We start from the raw sequence: 16044 nt of genomic DNA on the forward strand, positions 1-16044 counted from the left end.
AAGGCTGGCTGCTTGGAAAAAGATTACACAGGAACCCCTCTAAGACCGAGGTTATTGCGTCTGGCCCAAACAAATTGGCTGACTGAATTTCATTCTTCTGTGCCTTGTTGAAGTGTCAACCACTTTAGCCACTGTAGTTAAAAATGTAGGCTGTTTCTGGCAGGGAAATGTAAGCTCTAATCTGCATGTCAGTGATGTTGTTCAATCAACTCATTATCAACAAACTTTTGAGACCTGTTTTGCCTTTGATTGCAGAATCAGCCCGTTCAGCTGTTGTTGGAACCCTGGAAAATTCCAGATTGGACTATTGAAATGCCCTGTTATTGGCCATTCTAACTGTCCAGATACATTGCTTCCAGGCCACAAAGAATGTGGTGGTCAGCCTTCTCCACAGCTTTCGTAGATCTTCCCTGATTTCATTGTTTTGCAGGACGCTTCACAGGCTCCCAGTTCAGCAGGGGATTTGTTTAAAATCCTCTTTCTGATTTGTAAGTGCATTAATGGCACTGCCACCATTTCACTTGCCTCAGAAATGTCTGCTCACTGCCTATCCCGTTCACTCCGGCCTGGTGTTCAACATCTTCGGACTTTTACCTCCTCTTGCTTTTTGAGTACCACTGAGATAGAGGTTTCTCCATCACCGGTCCTTGAGCATAGAATTCGTTCTCTACTGATCTTCGGCACATAAACTTTGCCTCTATTTATGAAAAAGTTGAAAACCTATCTTTTCCAATAACCACTCCTTCCTTCGATTGATTACTTTTTATTTCTTACAGTGCTTGCATTTAACATCTGTGCCTAGATGCCTTTTCTGCTTGGCTCGTTATGGATATGCACATTATAAATTACAGAATCAAATCAAAATCAAGAAGAGACTGATGTTATGCACTTGGGTCTTGTAGACAGTGGCTCCTGCCCGTTGGGTAGCCTCTTGGAGCTATATCCTGTATGAGATGGAAGGGATTAAGTAAGGTGAGACAAGATGCCAGGCCTAACATGTTGATGCACCCAGAGAGGAAGCACCCATTCCATGTGCGCTGATAACAATCTAAGTGGGTGGCATTATTGCATGTGGTGTGTGTGTTGCGTCACAGATGAGGGATAAACATCCAAATCAAGACTTGCACAATAGGGTGCAAACAGGTTTATTTTACAACATAAACAGACCCAGGGCTCAGGCTGGACGGAGTAAATTACTGCAGGGTTTTCAATGAAATCAAAAGGAAGCATATCCGGCTTTCCTTAGAACCGCAGTCTACCTGCCCTCAGTTCACACCTCGCAAGTCAAATAAAAGTTACTCACAATGAATGTAGAATTCAAGTGTTCCCTGCATCTGTTTCTTGGCTTGGTTGATGATTTTCTCTGCCATCGTCTCAGTTAGGAAGTTAGGTTTCTATGTGGTCTTTCCACATTCCGGAGTCAAGGTCCTGGGCTTGCTTCAAACAGTCTGGGTCAGGCTTTGGCCTGGGAACTTTTGCTGTGAGTCCTGCCACAGTGTCCTCTAGCATGGATGTTCAGGTGCCTCCTCCCCAGAATACCTCCCTTCCCAACTGCCTACTGTCGTTTACATGCTTTTCCACTGCTCGGTTTTCTTCATCAATGCTTGCCAATGGAAAGAGCTCTCCTCACCTCTCCTTATAGCTTATAGCTTATGTCCTTTTCTCACTTCTATCTCTCTGACTCTTCCTTTCGCTCCCTCTCTGCCTCTGGTAGCTCAGTCTCCGTTTGTTCCTTCACTATTATGCCTGGTTCTCCTTTCTTCTCACTCTTCACATTCCTGTGCCCCAATATGGCTCTGTTTGGGTGGTTCCTATTTCTCACTCTTCTTTACACTTCCTCTCTCATCTCCTTGCTCAACTCATATTCTTGATCCCCTCTCTGCCTCCTCCTTATCTTCTGTCCTCTCTTTATGTTTTTCTCCTCTCAAATGTCCACTTCCACTGTTTTATACCCCACCTCCAGGTCGTTTTGCTCTCCTCTTAACTCTCCATCTCATGTGCTTTTTATTCCTTTCTCCAGGTCTTTCTGCTCTCCTTTTCCTCCTTCCAACCTTTCTTTCCTCTCCACCCTATCCACACATGCCCCGACACGTTTGTCTCCCTCCTCTTCGGTCTCTTCATCTCTCCTAGCTTGCTCCTTCTCTTCACTTTGTAAGCCCTCTGCCTGCCTCTTCCCAACACTCAAAGCAGGCATTAACTGAAACTGTATATGGTAATGCTGAAACACCCCGGGGTCTACAGGCCCTAACCATGCTCAGCGGTGGTGCTGCAGATCATCAGTGTGGGGCTGGCATTCTGCTCTTGAAAAGTACTTCACAGCACTTCTGAGACACTTGCGCTTCCCGCCGGTCTGCCCTGATTTTTCTTGCTTCTGCTCCACAAATGGTTTCCCTGCAAGTTAGCAGACCTCCAAATGGAAGTAAATAATGGTTTTCCTTATTTCAATCAATCAATCAATCAATCAATCAATGACTTTATTTCGGCGTATAGCCATTACAAAGTTTGCACACAATATATAAAATATTTCCAATCAAATACGGACGACTTGGACAGATCCATTGATTACTTGCTCGGTATAATCACTTGGCGAATATAAATAAGCTTGTCATGATAATTTACTACATTTACACATACAATCTTGTCATAAAAAACAGTGTTTCCCACTATGTCCACTCCTGGAACAATTCAATTTCATCCTTAGCACATAAAAAGGGGATCAAATATAGTGCATCTTTTTAAAACCGATGTTGATATTGCAATTATGGAATGATACTCAGGTGTCCCTCCCTTCTCCAAGTGCTACCTAGATAAGTGGAGACAACCAAGAGTATATCCATTGCATGTGCCCTTTTGCAAAAGTCCTCTGAAATATACAGTGAGGAAATACTATTGTTCACTTGGCAGGTTTTAGATTCCTTTGCCTAATATCAGACTAAAGGAGGCAAATGAAAAGGGAGTTCTGTGGTGACTTGTTTGGTGGGGGAAAAAGGGGCATACATCCGGATGATTAATATTCCATCGCGATTTAACCACTGCTAGTGGTAGAGTGCCTAGGCACATCTTTAAGTATAAGCCTCTCAGGGATGGACTTTCAATAAGATACAGGTAATCTTCCAGAGAATAACTTTCTTTGGTATATAAAGAAAATGGTACTCCATTGATAGATGTAGACATTTGGATACATACTCGCCCAACAACCAGTCTGTATGCGCGTCTACAACAGTTTGTTTGCTATTTTCATTGATAGTGTCTGGAATATTCCAAAATTCCTCTAGGTTTAGCAAATACAGGTACATCTTCATATGTCCAAACCATTCTAATGAGAGAACGCTTTGGTAGGAGAGAACCTCCTTGATGGCTGCCCTATATTTCAAAAGGGTGTCACAGCACCAAATACGCACCCAAAACAAAACTGGTTTTAGGGTTATTTTATTGCTGATGCATGCCATCCCACGTTCCATATATAGTGGGATATTAGGTGTGCTTTTGGAGACCCACACCAGCCTTTTTAAGAAGTTATTTTTTGTCATCAAGAGAGCAGGAGCCTTGGTATACCCCCATATCTCCCTCCATAAAGGGCCCCTACTAATGCCTGAGGCCTATATATTTCCATTGCTGGAATTATAAGATTTCTCCCAGAGGAATTATCAGAGGATCGGCACCATTACATTTCCTTGCTAGTTTCAGGTTGGCCTTTTCAAGGTGTTCCTGCCCGGACCCAGCCGAGGCAATCCTGACTTCTAAGTAATCAAAATAGGACACTGAGCATTGACTTCAAGGCCTTCGTTCCTGCAAAAAATGTCAAAGTGGTCTGACTGTTTTCTTATGCCGGATGGAGTTGGGGAAACATGATAACCACATAGTCGGCAAAGAAGGTGATGGCTAATGTTTCTCCACTAAGAAATAGTGGATCTGTTATGTTTGTTGGGAATTGGGTCAATAGACCATCACAAAACAGGTTGTAAGGGAGGAGAGCAAGTATACACCCTTGCCTTACATCATTTTCCACCCAGAAATTCCCAGTGGTCTCCACGCATAGACCCCAATCTCACTCTTGCGGATGACACTTCATACAAGTCCTTTATTGCCTTTACCCAAGGAAGGGGGACTTCTTTAGCAAGTAAGGCTCACCATAGTGCCAATCTGGATATGCTATCAAAGGCTCTTCAATCAATAAAAAGTAAGTGTAGGTTGCAACCCTTGATAGTCACATACTTGCTTATTATTAGTATGAGTCTGAGTGCTTGGTCCATGGTGCTCACCCCTTTAGTAAAGGTTACCTGGAGGTGACTTAGGGCATCAGCCTCCTCTGCTCACTTTTCCAGTTTTATTTTCAATGTTTTGTCAACTATTTTGATACTTGCATCTAGAAGGGAGATCGGCTTATAATTCCCAGGATCCAAGGGATCCTCTTTTTTAAAATAGGAACGATCTCCAAAACTTGCTAAAATGGAGGTTTCCAACCCGATTTGAGTATAGCATTAAATAGTAGCCAGAGATATTGGGCCTCATTCCGAGTATGGCGGTAAGGGATAGCGGCCACCGGTAACGAGACCAGTGGCGGTAATCCCTTACCACCATACTCCGAGTTCCCTCTGCGCCCTCGCCCTTAACGCCTGCTTTGAGCAGGTGTTAAAGTCGAGGGCGCAAAGGGGCCTCCAAGCCAATAACGGTGACCGTAATGAACGGTCACCGTTATTTGCATCTTCCCCATTCCCATTGAGCCCTATGGGGGCTCATTTGGGAATGGGGAAGAGCCTTGGTGAATGGGGAATTACCGCCCCGCCAACCTTGGAATGGGGCGGTGATTCCGCCATCCACCAAGGCGCTGCCGGTCCGGGTACGTCGTCAACCAAGGCGTTAATAGCGCCATTGGTTAGCGCTGTACTCGGAATGAGGCCCATTGTATCTATATTCCTGGCTTGCTCTTATAGAGGTCCACATGAACAAGGTCGGGCTCTAGAGCTTTTCATCTGGTCTGTTTGCAAATAGCTTCAAAAACCTCTCCCTGGGACAGTTCTAAAAAATATGAATCAAAACAATTGTCCACAAGGTTCATGAATTTGTTCCCATATATAAAGAAATCAGACCTTGTTTCACGATAGAGGCCTGCAAAGTGTACCAGCCATATGTTTTTGGTGATGGCCGCTTGGATTGGGTTTTGGCTTGGACAATGTCCAACCAAGACTATCCTCCACAATACTTTGGCATTTTTCTCGGATGCAGCTTTATTAAGAGCTTTACATGTTTCAAGCGATTTTGCTTTTTTTACCCTATCTATTAAGGTCTTATATTATTTTAAAAATGTTTTTGTCTTTGCTTTTTCTCCACTGTCCCCATCTTTGACAGCCCTCACTAGCTTGGTCTTGGCTGCCCTACATGAATACTTATACCCACTGTCCCTGGTGATTTGTAGCCCTGTCACTAGTTTTGGAAGTTTAGAAACAAAGGGGCAAGAGCAGCTGAGATTGCTATCATTCGGGATGAGGCTATTTCTAAGATTGGTAGAATTGCCTGGTATGCCAGTGGCAGGTTAATTTTTAAGTCCAAGTCTTCTCATTTTAGCTTTCTCCTGTTGTTTGACCAATAATAGGCCTGGGTAAGTATTGGGGCAGTGTAGGTCAAAGGTTCAATGGCATTGGTCAGAAATACTAGTTTGTGATCACTCTCCCCCCTCATGTGAGTTTCCAGTGATTTGGCAATTTACCAGTTTGCCCAATCCACCAACACATAGTCGATATGATTGATTTTATCCCCATTAAAGAAGGTCAGGGAAGGGAGGATGTCTGTTTGTAGTCATCCATTGCAAGCTTGCAGGCCTAATTTGAAGAAGAGTTCTGAAGTCTGCAGGGCGCATTTAACCAAATGTGCCTTAATTGGCCCTGCTAGTTGTGGGAAATGCCATATAGCATCCTCTTCTTCCATTCAGCTCATGTAGTCGTTCGAATTGTAGGTTCATATTCCCCAAAATGATCATCAAGTGTTTGCAATTACTAACATGATCCCCTTCCTCGATAAGCCATTCCAACTTTTTAAGGGAAGCCATGCCCCCCACTCCGTATGGTCTGTTGTAAATATTACAAATTAGCATTATGCTGCCATCTTTTATTTCAATGAGAAGACATTGCAGATCGGGACAATCTGTGTCCAATAGTTTAATCTGAGCATTCAGTCTTGTGTTTATCCATTTGCAAAGCACCCCACCAAGGCACCCCACCTTACTCTTAGGCCTAGTACAAGGGACTGTAAAAGTAGAATACCCCTCCATTTAATATTGCTTATTAGCACCCGGCGGAGGTGTGGTCTTGGTCTCCCAGCCAATGAGGAGGCTAAGAACAGGGGCTTTACCTCTTCATGGTGGCCATCTTTTTTTTAAAGTTGTGAAACGGCATATGCATCCTTTCTCAACTTAAACACGATTAGTATCCCGGTACAACATGTCGGGATACTAACAGCAATGTTACCCTATTGTTAAAGCCCTCACTTCACTCGTGGCCATTTGCATTACCTGGCTTCGTAATGCTGCCCCTGCTCAGGTAATATTGCTTAAAGAGCCAACTTTTTTGCAAAACAGATTATATCAAATGTTCTGATGAAAGTGACACAGTCCTGTTCTTCCATATGTTTGACTAATCTCGCAATGTCCCATGATGCCATCCTGATATCTTTCGCACTTGCAGCCAATTCATCCAGGGGGCATTCAATATCACTCAAGCCAGGTAGATGGGGTGGTGGATGTCTGATAAGAGTTCTAGGATGTGAGGATCCTTCTATGCAGTTGCTAACTAGTCTTATATTTGTGGATGAGCCATGTTACACTTGTCTATCAATGGGATGCATTGGAGGAGATCCCTTTAGTTCATTCTGTAGATCTGGTACCTGGAGTGTCTGGAAATCAATTGATAACATGCCAGATGTTAAGTGTTTGTTAATCAAGGTCATTTCAACAGAATCTAAATTGAAAGAATGGATATGGCACACATCGGCAATGTCCGTTCTGAGCAATTAGAGACACTGTTGTTTGTGCCTACTCCTGTGAATACACTTATTTAGTAGACTATCTTTGTCCTCTGGGGTATCCATTTTTAATTCTGGCAAATTGGCCATATAAACCAATCTGTTGGCTATTGGTTGTATGAAGTTAGCAGAATACCTGGTGACCCCAACCAGTATGGTGGTTGTGGGTGACCATTTTGGTGACTTTTTGTTGTGATATCATTGGCCTTTTGTAAAACACTAGCCTGTTGCAGGAGGTTAACTGTATTGCATAGTCTGTTACAGATGTTATGCAGGTATCAATGAATTTTAACATGTTTCTCGATAACCCGATTTATTAATGAAAGATGCATGTTGGATGGTGGAAGCCCCTCCCTGTTTGATCCTTAGTAGATGTTCATTCATCTTTTAATTCCACTAGCTTTTTACTCAACAACTCTATCTCAATTTTCATTTCAAACACTAAGGGTCTCATTAGTATCGCGGAGTGGAAGAAAATTGGTGGTAACATAATTACTGCCACTTTTACCGCTCTGCCATATTAGGGGTATGCTCCTGGAGTGGAGGATTTACCTCCAGCAAAATGCTCTAACTCTCTGCCGACATATCAGCAAGCCAAGAAAGCCCTATAGAGTCCTATGAACTCTAAAAAAAAATTGGGATTTAAACCGCCACTGCCATTTGTAATCCGACGATAGTTCCGCCGCACCAACTGTAAATCCGTTGGGCAGTATTCTGGTGGATTTACCACCGGAATACCACCCAACTCGTAATGCGGCCTTATGTTTTCATGAGGCTCTGTGAGTGTGGATCGCCGTGGGGTGTGCGTGGCATGCACTGTATGTGTTATGTTGTTGGGCAAGGTGTAGTGTTTGCAAGGTGTTAGTTCAGTGGTGGGGGAGCCATTCTAGCTCCTGCTTCAGTACAGTCCGTGTAGTGTGAGGTGGAAACATGGAGGATGAGTGGGTAATTGCAGTGTTTTGAGCTGATAATTCAAATCATGCCCTTTGCTACTTTCCAGGCTGAATCAGAGTGTACAACCTGTTCCCCATCCTGTTGCTGAAGCGTCCGGATTGAGGCCTGCTACCCCGAAACATATGTTATCACATATGGTCACAGGTGAAACTGACACTGAGTGATTTGGGGCGCCCATTGTCTGAGAGCTAGTCCTGGCTTTGCACCACGGGTCCTTGTTAACAATGTTTTCCTTCTTGAAGCCCACTGAACAGAAACTGGGGAATATCGAACACACACATATTGTATTTCATAGTTATAGCATGATAAAGATTGCAGCACTGTTTAGGAAATTCTTTGTTAGTAAGCACGTCTCATTATGAGTGCGGCAATGCAGTAAAAGTGGTGGTAAAATGTCGTCCATTACTATCCCGAAACTTTACTCGTGCATTACTACACTGCCAAACTTTGAGGCTTGGAGGTAAAGTGGAGGATCTTCCTTCAGCCTTTCCTGGAGGTAGATCCCCACTTTAACCTTCAAAATGATCAGAATTACTGCAACATAATTAATTACTGCTCAAGGTAATTCCACAAAATTCCTCATGACTTCAAAATTGGAGGATTACACTTCTGTGCCAACCCTCATAATCCCACGGCACTGAGTGGCAATAATGGTAAACGAGTTTGAGAGAATGTTTGCAGATTTACAGTGGAATTACCACAACACGCATAATAAGCATCAACTCTTGTCACTCATTATGAATGATTCAAATATCGATTACCTGCATTTCTTAATGTATGTCACACCTGAGTTACAAATTATCCAACACCTTTCAGGCAAAGATATTCTCTATGTAAGATACAGCATGTTGGAAGGGTATGTTCATCCATCTTATATAGAACAGCACAGTACTCTTTTATTGTTAAAATGCTACACATATGTATGTGTACTTTAAAACGTACGAGGTAAATCATTTCTAAACAAATTAGTGAAAAGATTGTATTTACCACATGGATAGCAGCAATTGAATGGAGCCTCGCCTTCTTTCTAAAAGAGAATGAAAACAGTAAAAAAAAATATCACCAGGTAATAGTGTAAAGAGAGCAGGCTTAAAGGTGGGTCGGGGGTCTTTATTCATACGCGTACAGCGTACCCCTCCTCAAAACCTATTGAAACATAACAAGCTTATTTAATGTGTTAAGTTGTATTTTCTGTACTATGTGACAAACAAAAGAATGAGCTGCAAAATCACAAGCCATTAGCTATTATGTAGCACTCGTAAACCACATCCATTGCATTGGAGTACAGCTAGTGCAAGATGCCATGTGAGGAGGGACACACAGCTTGTGGGTGTTGTTTGATTATTTGCCCACCCATGGAATGCTTATGTTCTTGCTAATTCCTATGGTCATTCTCACCCAATCCCTGCTCCTCTCCAGCCAGAACATATCCTCGTGGGATCATCCATTTGGGCTAACTCTAACAGGCAGTAACATCAACATTTGGCCTGGCTGTGTTATTTCTAAGCAGTCTTTTGAATGTTAATGGCTTAATTGCTTCTGCGAATGAACTACTGTGATAACAAAACAGGGATTTGCCCAAGTGTGCCTTAAACCACTTGATTTATAGTGGTTCCTTGCAGTCCTGTACTATTAAAAACAAGCGTTTACAACGCCAACTGTTTTGGCTTGTGTATCAGTATTAGATGGGAATTATATCGTACGCCCAGGTGTTCACACAATTGCCCAGTTGTTTCAATTCTATGGCCAGGTAGTAACATTATGGCAGTAGTTGAAAATGTCTATGCCATGCCTACACAAAAGCCAAAACTATTGGATTTGCCAATACTTGTTTAAGATATAGTTTCTCTTAGTTGGCGTCTGTGATTACTGTATTACTGGGGGGCTCTGTCTCAGCTTTTGGTTGAAAGGTGGTACTTGCACAATCTTTCAGTCAAATGAATGCTTTATACTTAGTGTGTGCATTTGTGCAAAGTGATTTGATTTGTTGTTTCCTTCCTGGAGAAGTGTCCTTTAAAAAAAAAAAATAGCCTGGTTTTTATGTATTATTTCACAGAGCAGTCTGAGTACCTTGACCTCTATTAATGACTGGTTGTCCTCTTTTCTCCTGTTAGGCCTCCTTTGGTCATTGAACTCTATGAAGACGGATCAACACAAAGGGCCTCAATACAATGTTGCCAGTGCTGGTAAAACAGATGGTATTTGAAAATACCACTTGCTTGTCTTCTCATCTAATTATGGATTTCATCATAGAAAATTGTATTGCCGCATGCGGTAAAACCACATCTTTGCAATGGAGTCAGCATCACTCTAAATCTTGCAGACATTATCGTTACTACACACAGTAAACTTATTTGAGTTTGATGGTATAAGTGGACATGATATGATAGGTTATTTTTAACACGCTTAATACTCAAAGGTTTCAAAGCGCAGACGCAGGGATCGAACCTGTGTTGCTCCGTGTCATCTCCTTTCAAGGCGAGCAAGTTGCCCATGAGCTATCCTCCCAAGACCTACTCACAATCGCATAATGGGAATGTTGGTATTGCCCAGTGGACCAGTGTCCGTTCCAAGGATATAACCATGCCATGCTCCCACTGCCGAACGGGGCCATCATTTTCCTTTTATGTTCCTCTATTTCCATTGAGGAGGCGAAGCCCAGCACCAGCACAAAAAGCCCATACACGCGCAACGAGCGGCGGGAGGGGTCTGCCTTGGTCTGAGGAGGTGAGGAGACAGTGGCTGCCCACCTAGATTCGACACCACCGCGTAAGCTATTTGCTTGAAGTTGATACTGGACTTTGTCCCGATCCCACAGTGAACGGCTCGTGAGCGACCTGAACTTGTTCTCTGCCCCCTTAAACACTGCAAATCATTCTCCGACGTGCTGTTTACCCGCTCACCCGTTCTTTACTGTGACATATAATAACGCAGTGGTGCGCTCAACGGCTAATTAGCAAATATTGGCTGCGGGAACATGGGGTACTCATTAAAACCACATAACACACGTGTGAAGCCTATTCCTGCTGTGGGCCCCTCACTGCGAGCAACACCTACGGACATGGGGAAAACTGACAACTGCAGGTCTCTAGTCTCTGGTGCGAGTGGAAGAGTACAGCTGGAGGGGACCGCCTGTGTTCCTCGCACCCTCAGGCATTTGGTCTCATTTATGTATTTATGTATTGTTTGCTTGTTAGGTGCTTATATCTCAAACACATTTAGTTTCAAAGCGCCCACAGGGCAACAGGGAGGGAACATGAGATTGAAAGTACATTAATAATACACTAATATTAATACAGCGGGGAAGGAACGGACAAACCTACTATGCCTTGTGAGTATTCAGAACGTGCAAATGCAGCAAGGAAGAGGGATATGGGGTAGCTGCTGGGGTGTCTGTGCTCTTGGGTGAGTCACAGATAAAGTGCAGAGTATGGTAAGTGCAATACGGCTTGGAGCCGCGTTCAGTGGAACAGTGCAAGTCTCCAGGGCAGAGGTTGTGGCGTAGACAGAAGCTGGGAAGATTGGGTGTGAGTGGTAAGCGGCCCGAGGACGCATAAGGGTCCAAGACACAATCACAGCAACTGTGGGATTAGCAGAGGAGGGAAAAAGGGAAGGAGGAGAAAAAGAGTAAAGTCTTGAGGTGATTTGAGAATTTAAGAAGGTCCTGCTCAAGATGCAAAGGGAGAGGTAGGCTCTTCCATAGGAGTGATCCAGCTGAGGAAAGTGAACAACCTCCTACTCTCTGTTTTGCGAAACGCTTTACACACAAGGAGTTGGTGCAGAGGAACGAAGAGGTCTAAACAGAGAGTATTTTGTGAGAGAGCGTTGCAGATAGTGAGGCCTCTGGCCCCACAAGGCCTTGTGGATGATGCAGAGGGATTTGAATTTGATCCGTGCAGCCACCAGGAGCCAGTGAAGACTTTTTAAGGTAGAAGAGATGCAGTCCCTGGGCTTAAGGACAAGGATAAGTCTTGCTGCTCTATTCTGGATTAGATGAAGGGGTCACAGAGGGGAAGAAGGAACATTCAGGACGAGGCTATTGCAATAGTCAAGCCTAGAGAGAACCAGGGCTCGGGTAACATTGAGCTTCTGGGGGGAAGATGAGAAAAGGGAAAATTCCTTTGGGAAAGAAGAGATGAAAATGGCCCAAAAAAAGCGCTTTTTGCATTCTTGGTTTGGGCATTACCCTATAGGCCAGCCAAAGGCTGTAAGGGTGCGGGGGCTACTACACTAGCTCCAGGCCACATGTGTAACACAATTCTGACTTCACTGCTCAATGAAAGCCAGGAGCCATCAGGAGATAGAGGACTTGTACAGCTGGTTACCAACAGCCATAGGCCCAAATGTCACAAACAGCTGTGAAGTCTTTCGGAATGGCTTGGGATGGACAACTTAATACTTCAGCACTCGTATGACATCCAGAGAGTAGCTCGCCAGAACACTCAGCACTAGTGCAAGGACAGCTGTAGAACACTAGCAGTAGTGAAGGCTCATTGAGGTGAAATCATGAGGACAGACATGAAGGTAGGGTTTGTCTGCAACAAGAGCCGAGATTTCTGGAAGACAAGATAAGGTGGCTTGAAAGAAAGCGCTTGGATTTCACCAACCAGCCGGTGACCAAGAATGCCGTTCTCCAGGACAAGAGTTTGATGTCTGCCTTATAAAGACGTGTAAAGGGGTGTTCCATCAATTTAGTGAGCACAACGTTGAGCTCCCAAGCCACAGCACGCACTCTCGGAAATGCATGGAACAGGCTTTGAAGAAATTCTTTAATGAGGCAATGAGACCCTAACGAAGATGCAGCAGGAGTGGGCATGAAGCAGATCATAGTGGTCAAGTGAACTTTGACCGAGGTATGGCCTAGGCAGCTATGGTCCAAGGAGAGAAGATAATGTAAAATTGTTGCAGTTTGAAGTGGAAGGGGACCTCTCTGTGACAAGCACACCATAATGCTTCCATTTGTGGAAGGTGCAGGCGCCCAGGCTTTTGCCAAGATGTCCCTGCAGTCTTGTGACATGTTTAAAGGACCAAACGTTAAGGAACCAGGAGCCAGTCCCTCAGGTTAAATGTGTATGGGTCGTGATGAAGGACAAAGCCCCTGTCACTGGACAGGAGGTTGAATATCAGCAGGAGAATAATGGGTGGGGCCCATGAGAGAGCGAGGAGTTCCGAAAACCAAAACTGTCTCGCCATGCCGCAGAAACCTGGAAACAGTTTGCACTGCTGTTGTTTGAAGATGGACAGGACTCCTGGTAAGAGAGAAAATGAGGGAAAAGCGCACAGAAACCTACTCATCCCTGCGAGCTCTTAAGTGCCAAGGATGAGATAGCTCGTCCTTGGCACTTAAGCGGTTAATGAAGGAGAAAATGTTAGAAGGCTTTGAATGGTGAAATACCGAAATTACCAAAAAAGGCCTTGGCACTGGGGGTGAAAACCCATGGCAGTAAAGGGTGCCATGTAATTTCATCGCCTCCAATTTTATCCCCTGTTATTTTAACGTGCACATTCCATCGAAAATGCTATTTTTTTTTTAGGGGGGCGGTCCCCCCAAACCACCCTACCGGACTGATTTTTGCTATTGCCTACCCGCCCAAAACCTTAACATTCGATGAGCACGTTAAAATGCCCGGGGGATGAACATGCAGGCGATGAGAGGACGTTGTACCGTTTAAATGTTCCCCCAGGCTGCCTGGCTGTGGCAACATGCTTGCACTTTGAGTTGTTCCTGGTGGCAAACAGGTATATGTGTGATATCCACTTTGATTTGTGAGAGGTTCATATGAACCATAACACAATAAATACAAAATAAAAAAAAAATAAAAATATATATCTCCTATGGCTGGAAGATGCTTAGAGCTTGACTGTGGAGTATTTCCCACTCTTGACACTGGGTTCCCTTCTGAAGGAATCCTCTATGGAGTTGTGGATAACTGGCAGGTGGAAAGGAGACAGGAACATCTTGTGAGGCAGAGCCCATTTCCAGAGGGATTGAACTTCAGCAGAAAGGATAGCAGATCTGGTGCTGTCCTGTTTCCGGATATAGAACTTTGTGGTCGTGTTATCCGTGAACAAACAAACCACCTTTCCTTGTAGGTGGGACGGAAATGATTCTAGAGCCCAAAAGATTGTCTTCAACTCTAGGATGTTGATATACAAGGATTTATCCAACCAGTGACCCCTGGCATGAAAATTGTTGCCATGGGCACCCCAACCTTACATGGACGCATTTGTTGTAACTGTGACTTGGTTGCTGATTGGCACAAATGGAGCTCCCTCTGGGGCTGTGCAACCACCAACAAAGAGTATTGTGGAACAGGCGCGTGAAGGACAACTTCTCATCCTAATGTCCAGTGAATTGCTGCCAGCGGTCATCCAAAAACACCTGAACCAGCCGCACGCAAAGACGCCAGTGCTCTAGGAGAAGGGAACAGGAGGACATCATCCCTAGGAGTGATTTCAGAGTGTAGACTGATGTGGATTGTTGCTGCAAGAACAAGTGAGTTTTTCACAGAATGGCCTTGACACTATTGGTGGACACAGAAGCAGTGCAAATGACTGTGTTCAGCTGCACTCCCAGGAATAGCATTTGTTCTGAGAGAGTCACAAAGGACTTGCTAAAGTTGATGGAGAATCCCAATGAGGAGAGATAGGTGACAGTGGCCGCTGCAGGGGCCAGGCATTTTGTTAACACACTTGGGGCCAAAGGGTAGGACTTTGAACTGGTAGTGAAATCCTGCCACAGTAAATCAGTGGAACTTTCAGTGGCTGTAATGGATGAGGATGTTGAAATATGCATCCTTCACGTCTAGGAATGATAAGAAATCCTTTTTCTTCAATTGACTGAGGATGGGTTGTAGCATAACCATCCGAAAGGTCTGGGATTGAAGGAACTTCTTTGGTAAACAGAGGTCCAGTATGGACCTACAGCCACCTGCTTTATCTTCTCAGGAACGTAGTAGGGGCACATGTCCTGATTCCATTGGCTGCGAAGGACGCCTTCTACTGCTCCTTTTGAAAGGAGAGCACAAACTTCTTCCTGTCGTGTTCAAAGTTGGTTTTCCGCTTGTGTGGAAGGTGTAGTGGTGGGCAGCCTCCAAACCTCCAAACAAACTCCAGAGTATGGCCGTGTTGTAGTGGAACAAGCACCCACTTGTCTGTTGTAATCTATTGCCACTGATGATAAAAGCAGGAAAGACGCCCTCCCACCAGTGGTCAACATTTAGTCTAATTTGCACTCCCAAGAAAAATAAAGCTTTTTCTCCAAATTTCTAGAACTGGAATTAGAGTAGTAAATAATACTCTCCCTAGATTGTCTGGGGGAAGGCTTTTAGGAGTGCAGCTAAAATAATTGCCATCCTGGAGACTTATTCCATGGGAACATTTTCACATAAAACCCAGAAAACATGCTGATTTTTCTCACATGTATCCTACATTAATGAGGCCCAAAGGGATTTGTGAGCAGCTGTTTCTTTTCTCTAAATAAATGTTTTATATTTGCCTCCTAATTTAGTACTGTCTCATGATTGGGACATTTATAAGCTTGGAATTTTCAGTTTAAAGATCTCCTAATTTCCCAAAATTCAGTTTTGAAGCAATAACCTGTGCCAGAATATCTAGAGCTTGTAGCAAACTTTGCCAGTTGTGATAAAAGGGGACTCTGCATAACATAACAATTGGTAGACCAGGTCTATATGAACTCTTTGAGAGTCTCTGAATTCTCTGTGAAAGTCCAGAATTGGTCGAATATTATTATATACTAAAGGAAATACATCGTCTAGCACTATTTAATTCTACTTCATTTTCCGCCTATTACCAGTTAGTCTGAGATCACACAACTGCTTTAAAGTTTCCCAAGATACATGGGTCTGAGCTTTCAAGAATAAACCTCTTAGGTTGTGATTGCTTTCAACTTTGCAATCAACTTTCTCATCCTGTACTAAATCCCACCCACCTAAGTTAATCAAAATACAATCTATGTGTGATGATGCATATTTTCTTCAGAAAATTGACTTCGATGGACAATCGGTCAGGTTGTGACCATTTACTACCTGAAGGCCGAATTCTGCAATTCTC

At 43.8% G+C, this 16044-nt stretch overlaps 1 protein-coding gene across 1 annotated transcript in view; it reads right to left on the bottom strand.

The window, feature by feature from the left end:
* Positions 1-16044, bottom strand: part of LOC138503894 (mucin-5B-like) — a 1431798-nt gene that overhangs the window by 90930 nt on the left and 1324824 nt on the right. Inside the window, exon 33 of the mRNA XM_069623965.1 lies at positions 8959-8998. Within this exon, the coding sequence (XP_069480066.1) occupies positions 8959-8998 (40 nt within the window). The remainder of the gene's footprint in view (positions 1-8958; positions 8999-16044) is intronic.

This window comes from Ambystoma mexicanum, chromosome 11, assembly GCF_040938575.1.
Source record: "Ambystoma mexicanum isolate Mex_15411 chromosome 11, UKY_AmexF1_1, whole genome shotgun sequence".
Lineage (NCBI taxonomy): Eukaryota > Metazoa > Chordata > Amphibia > Caudata > Ambystomatidae > Ambystoma > Ambystoma mexicanum.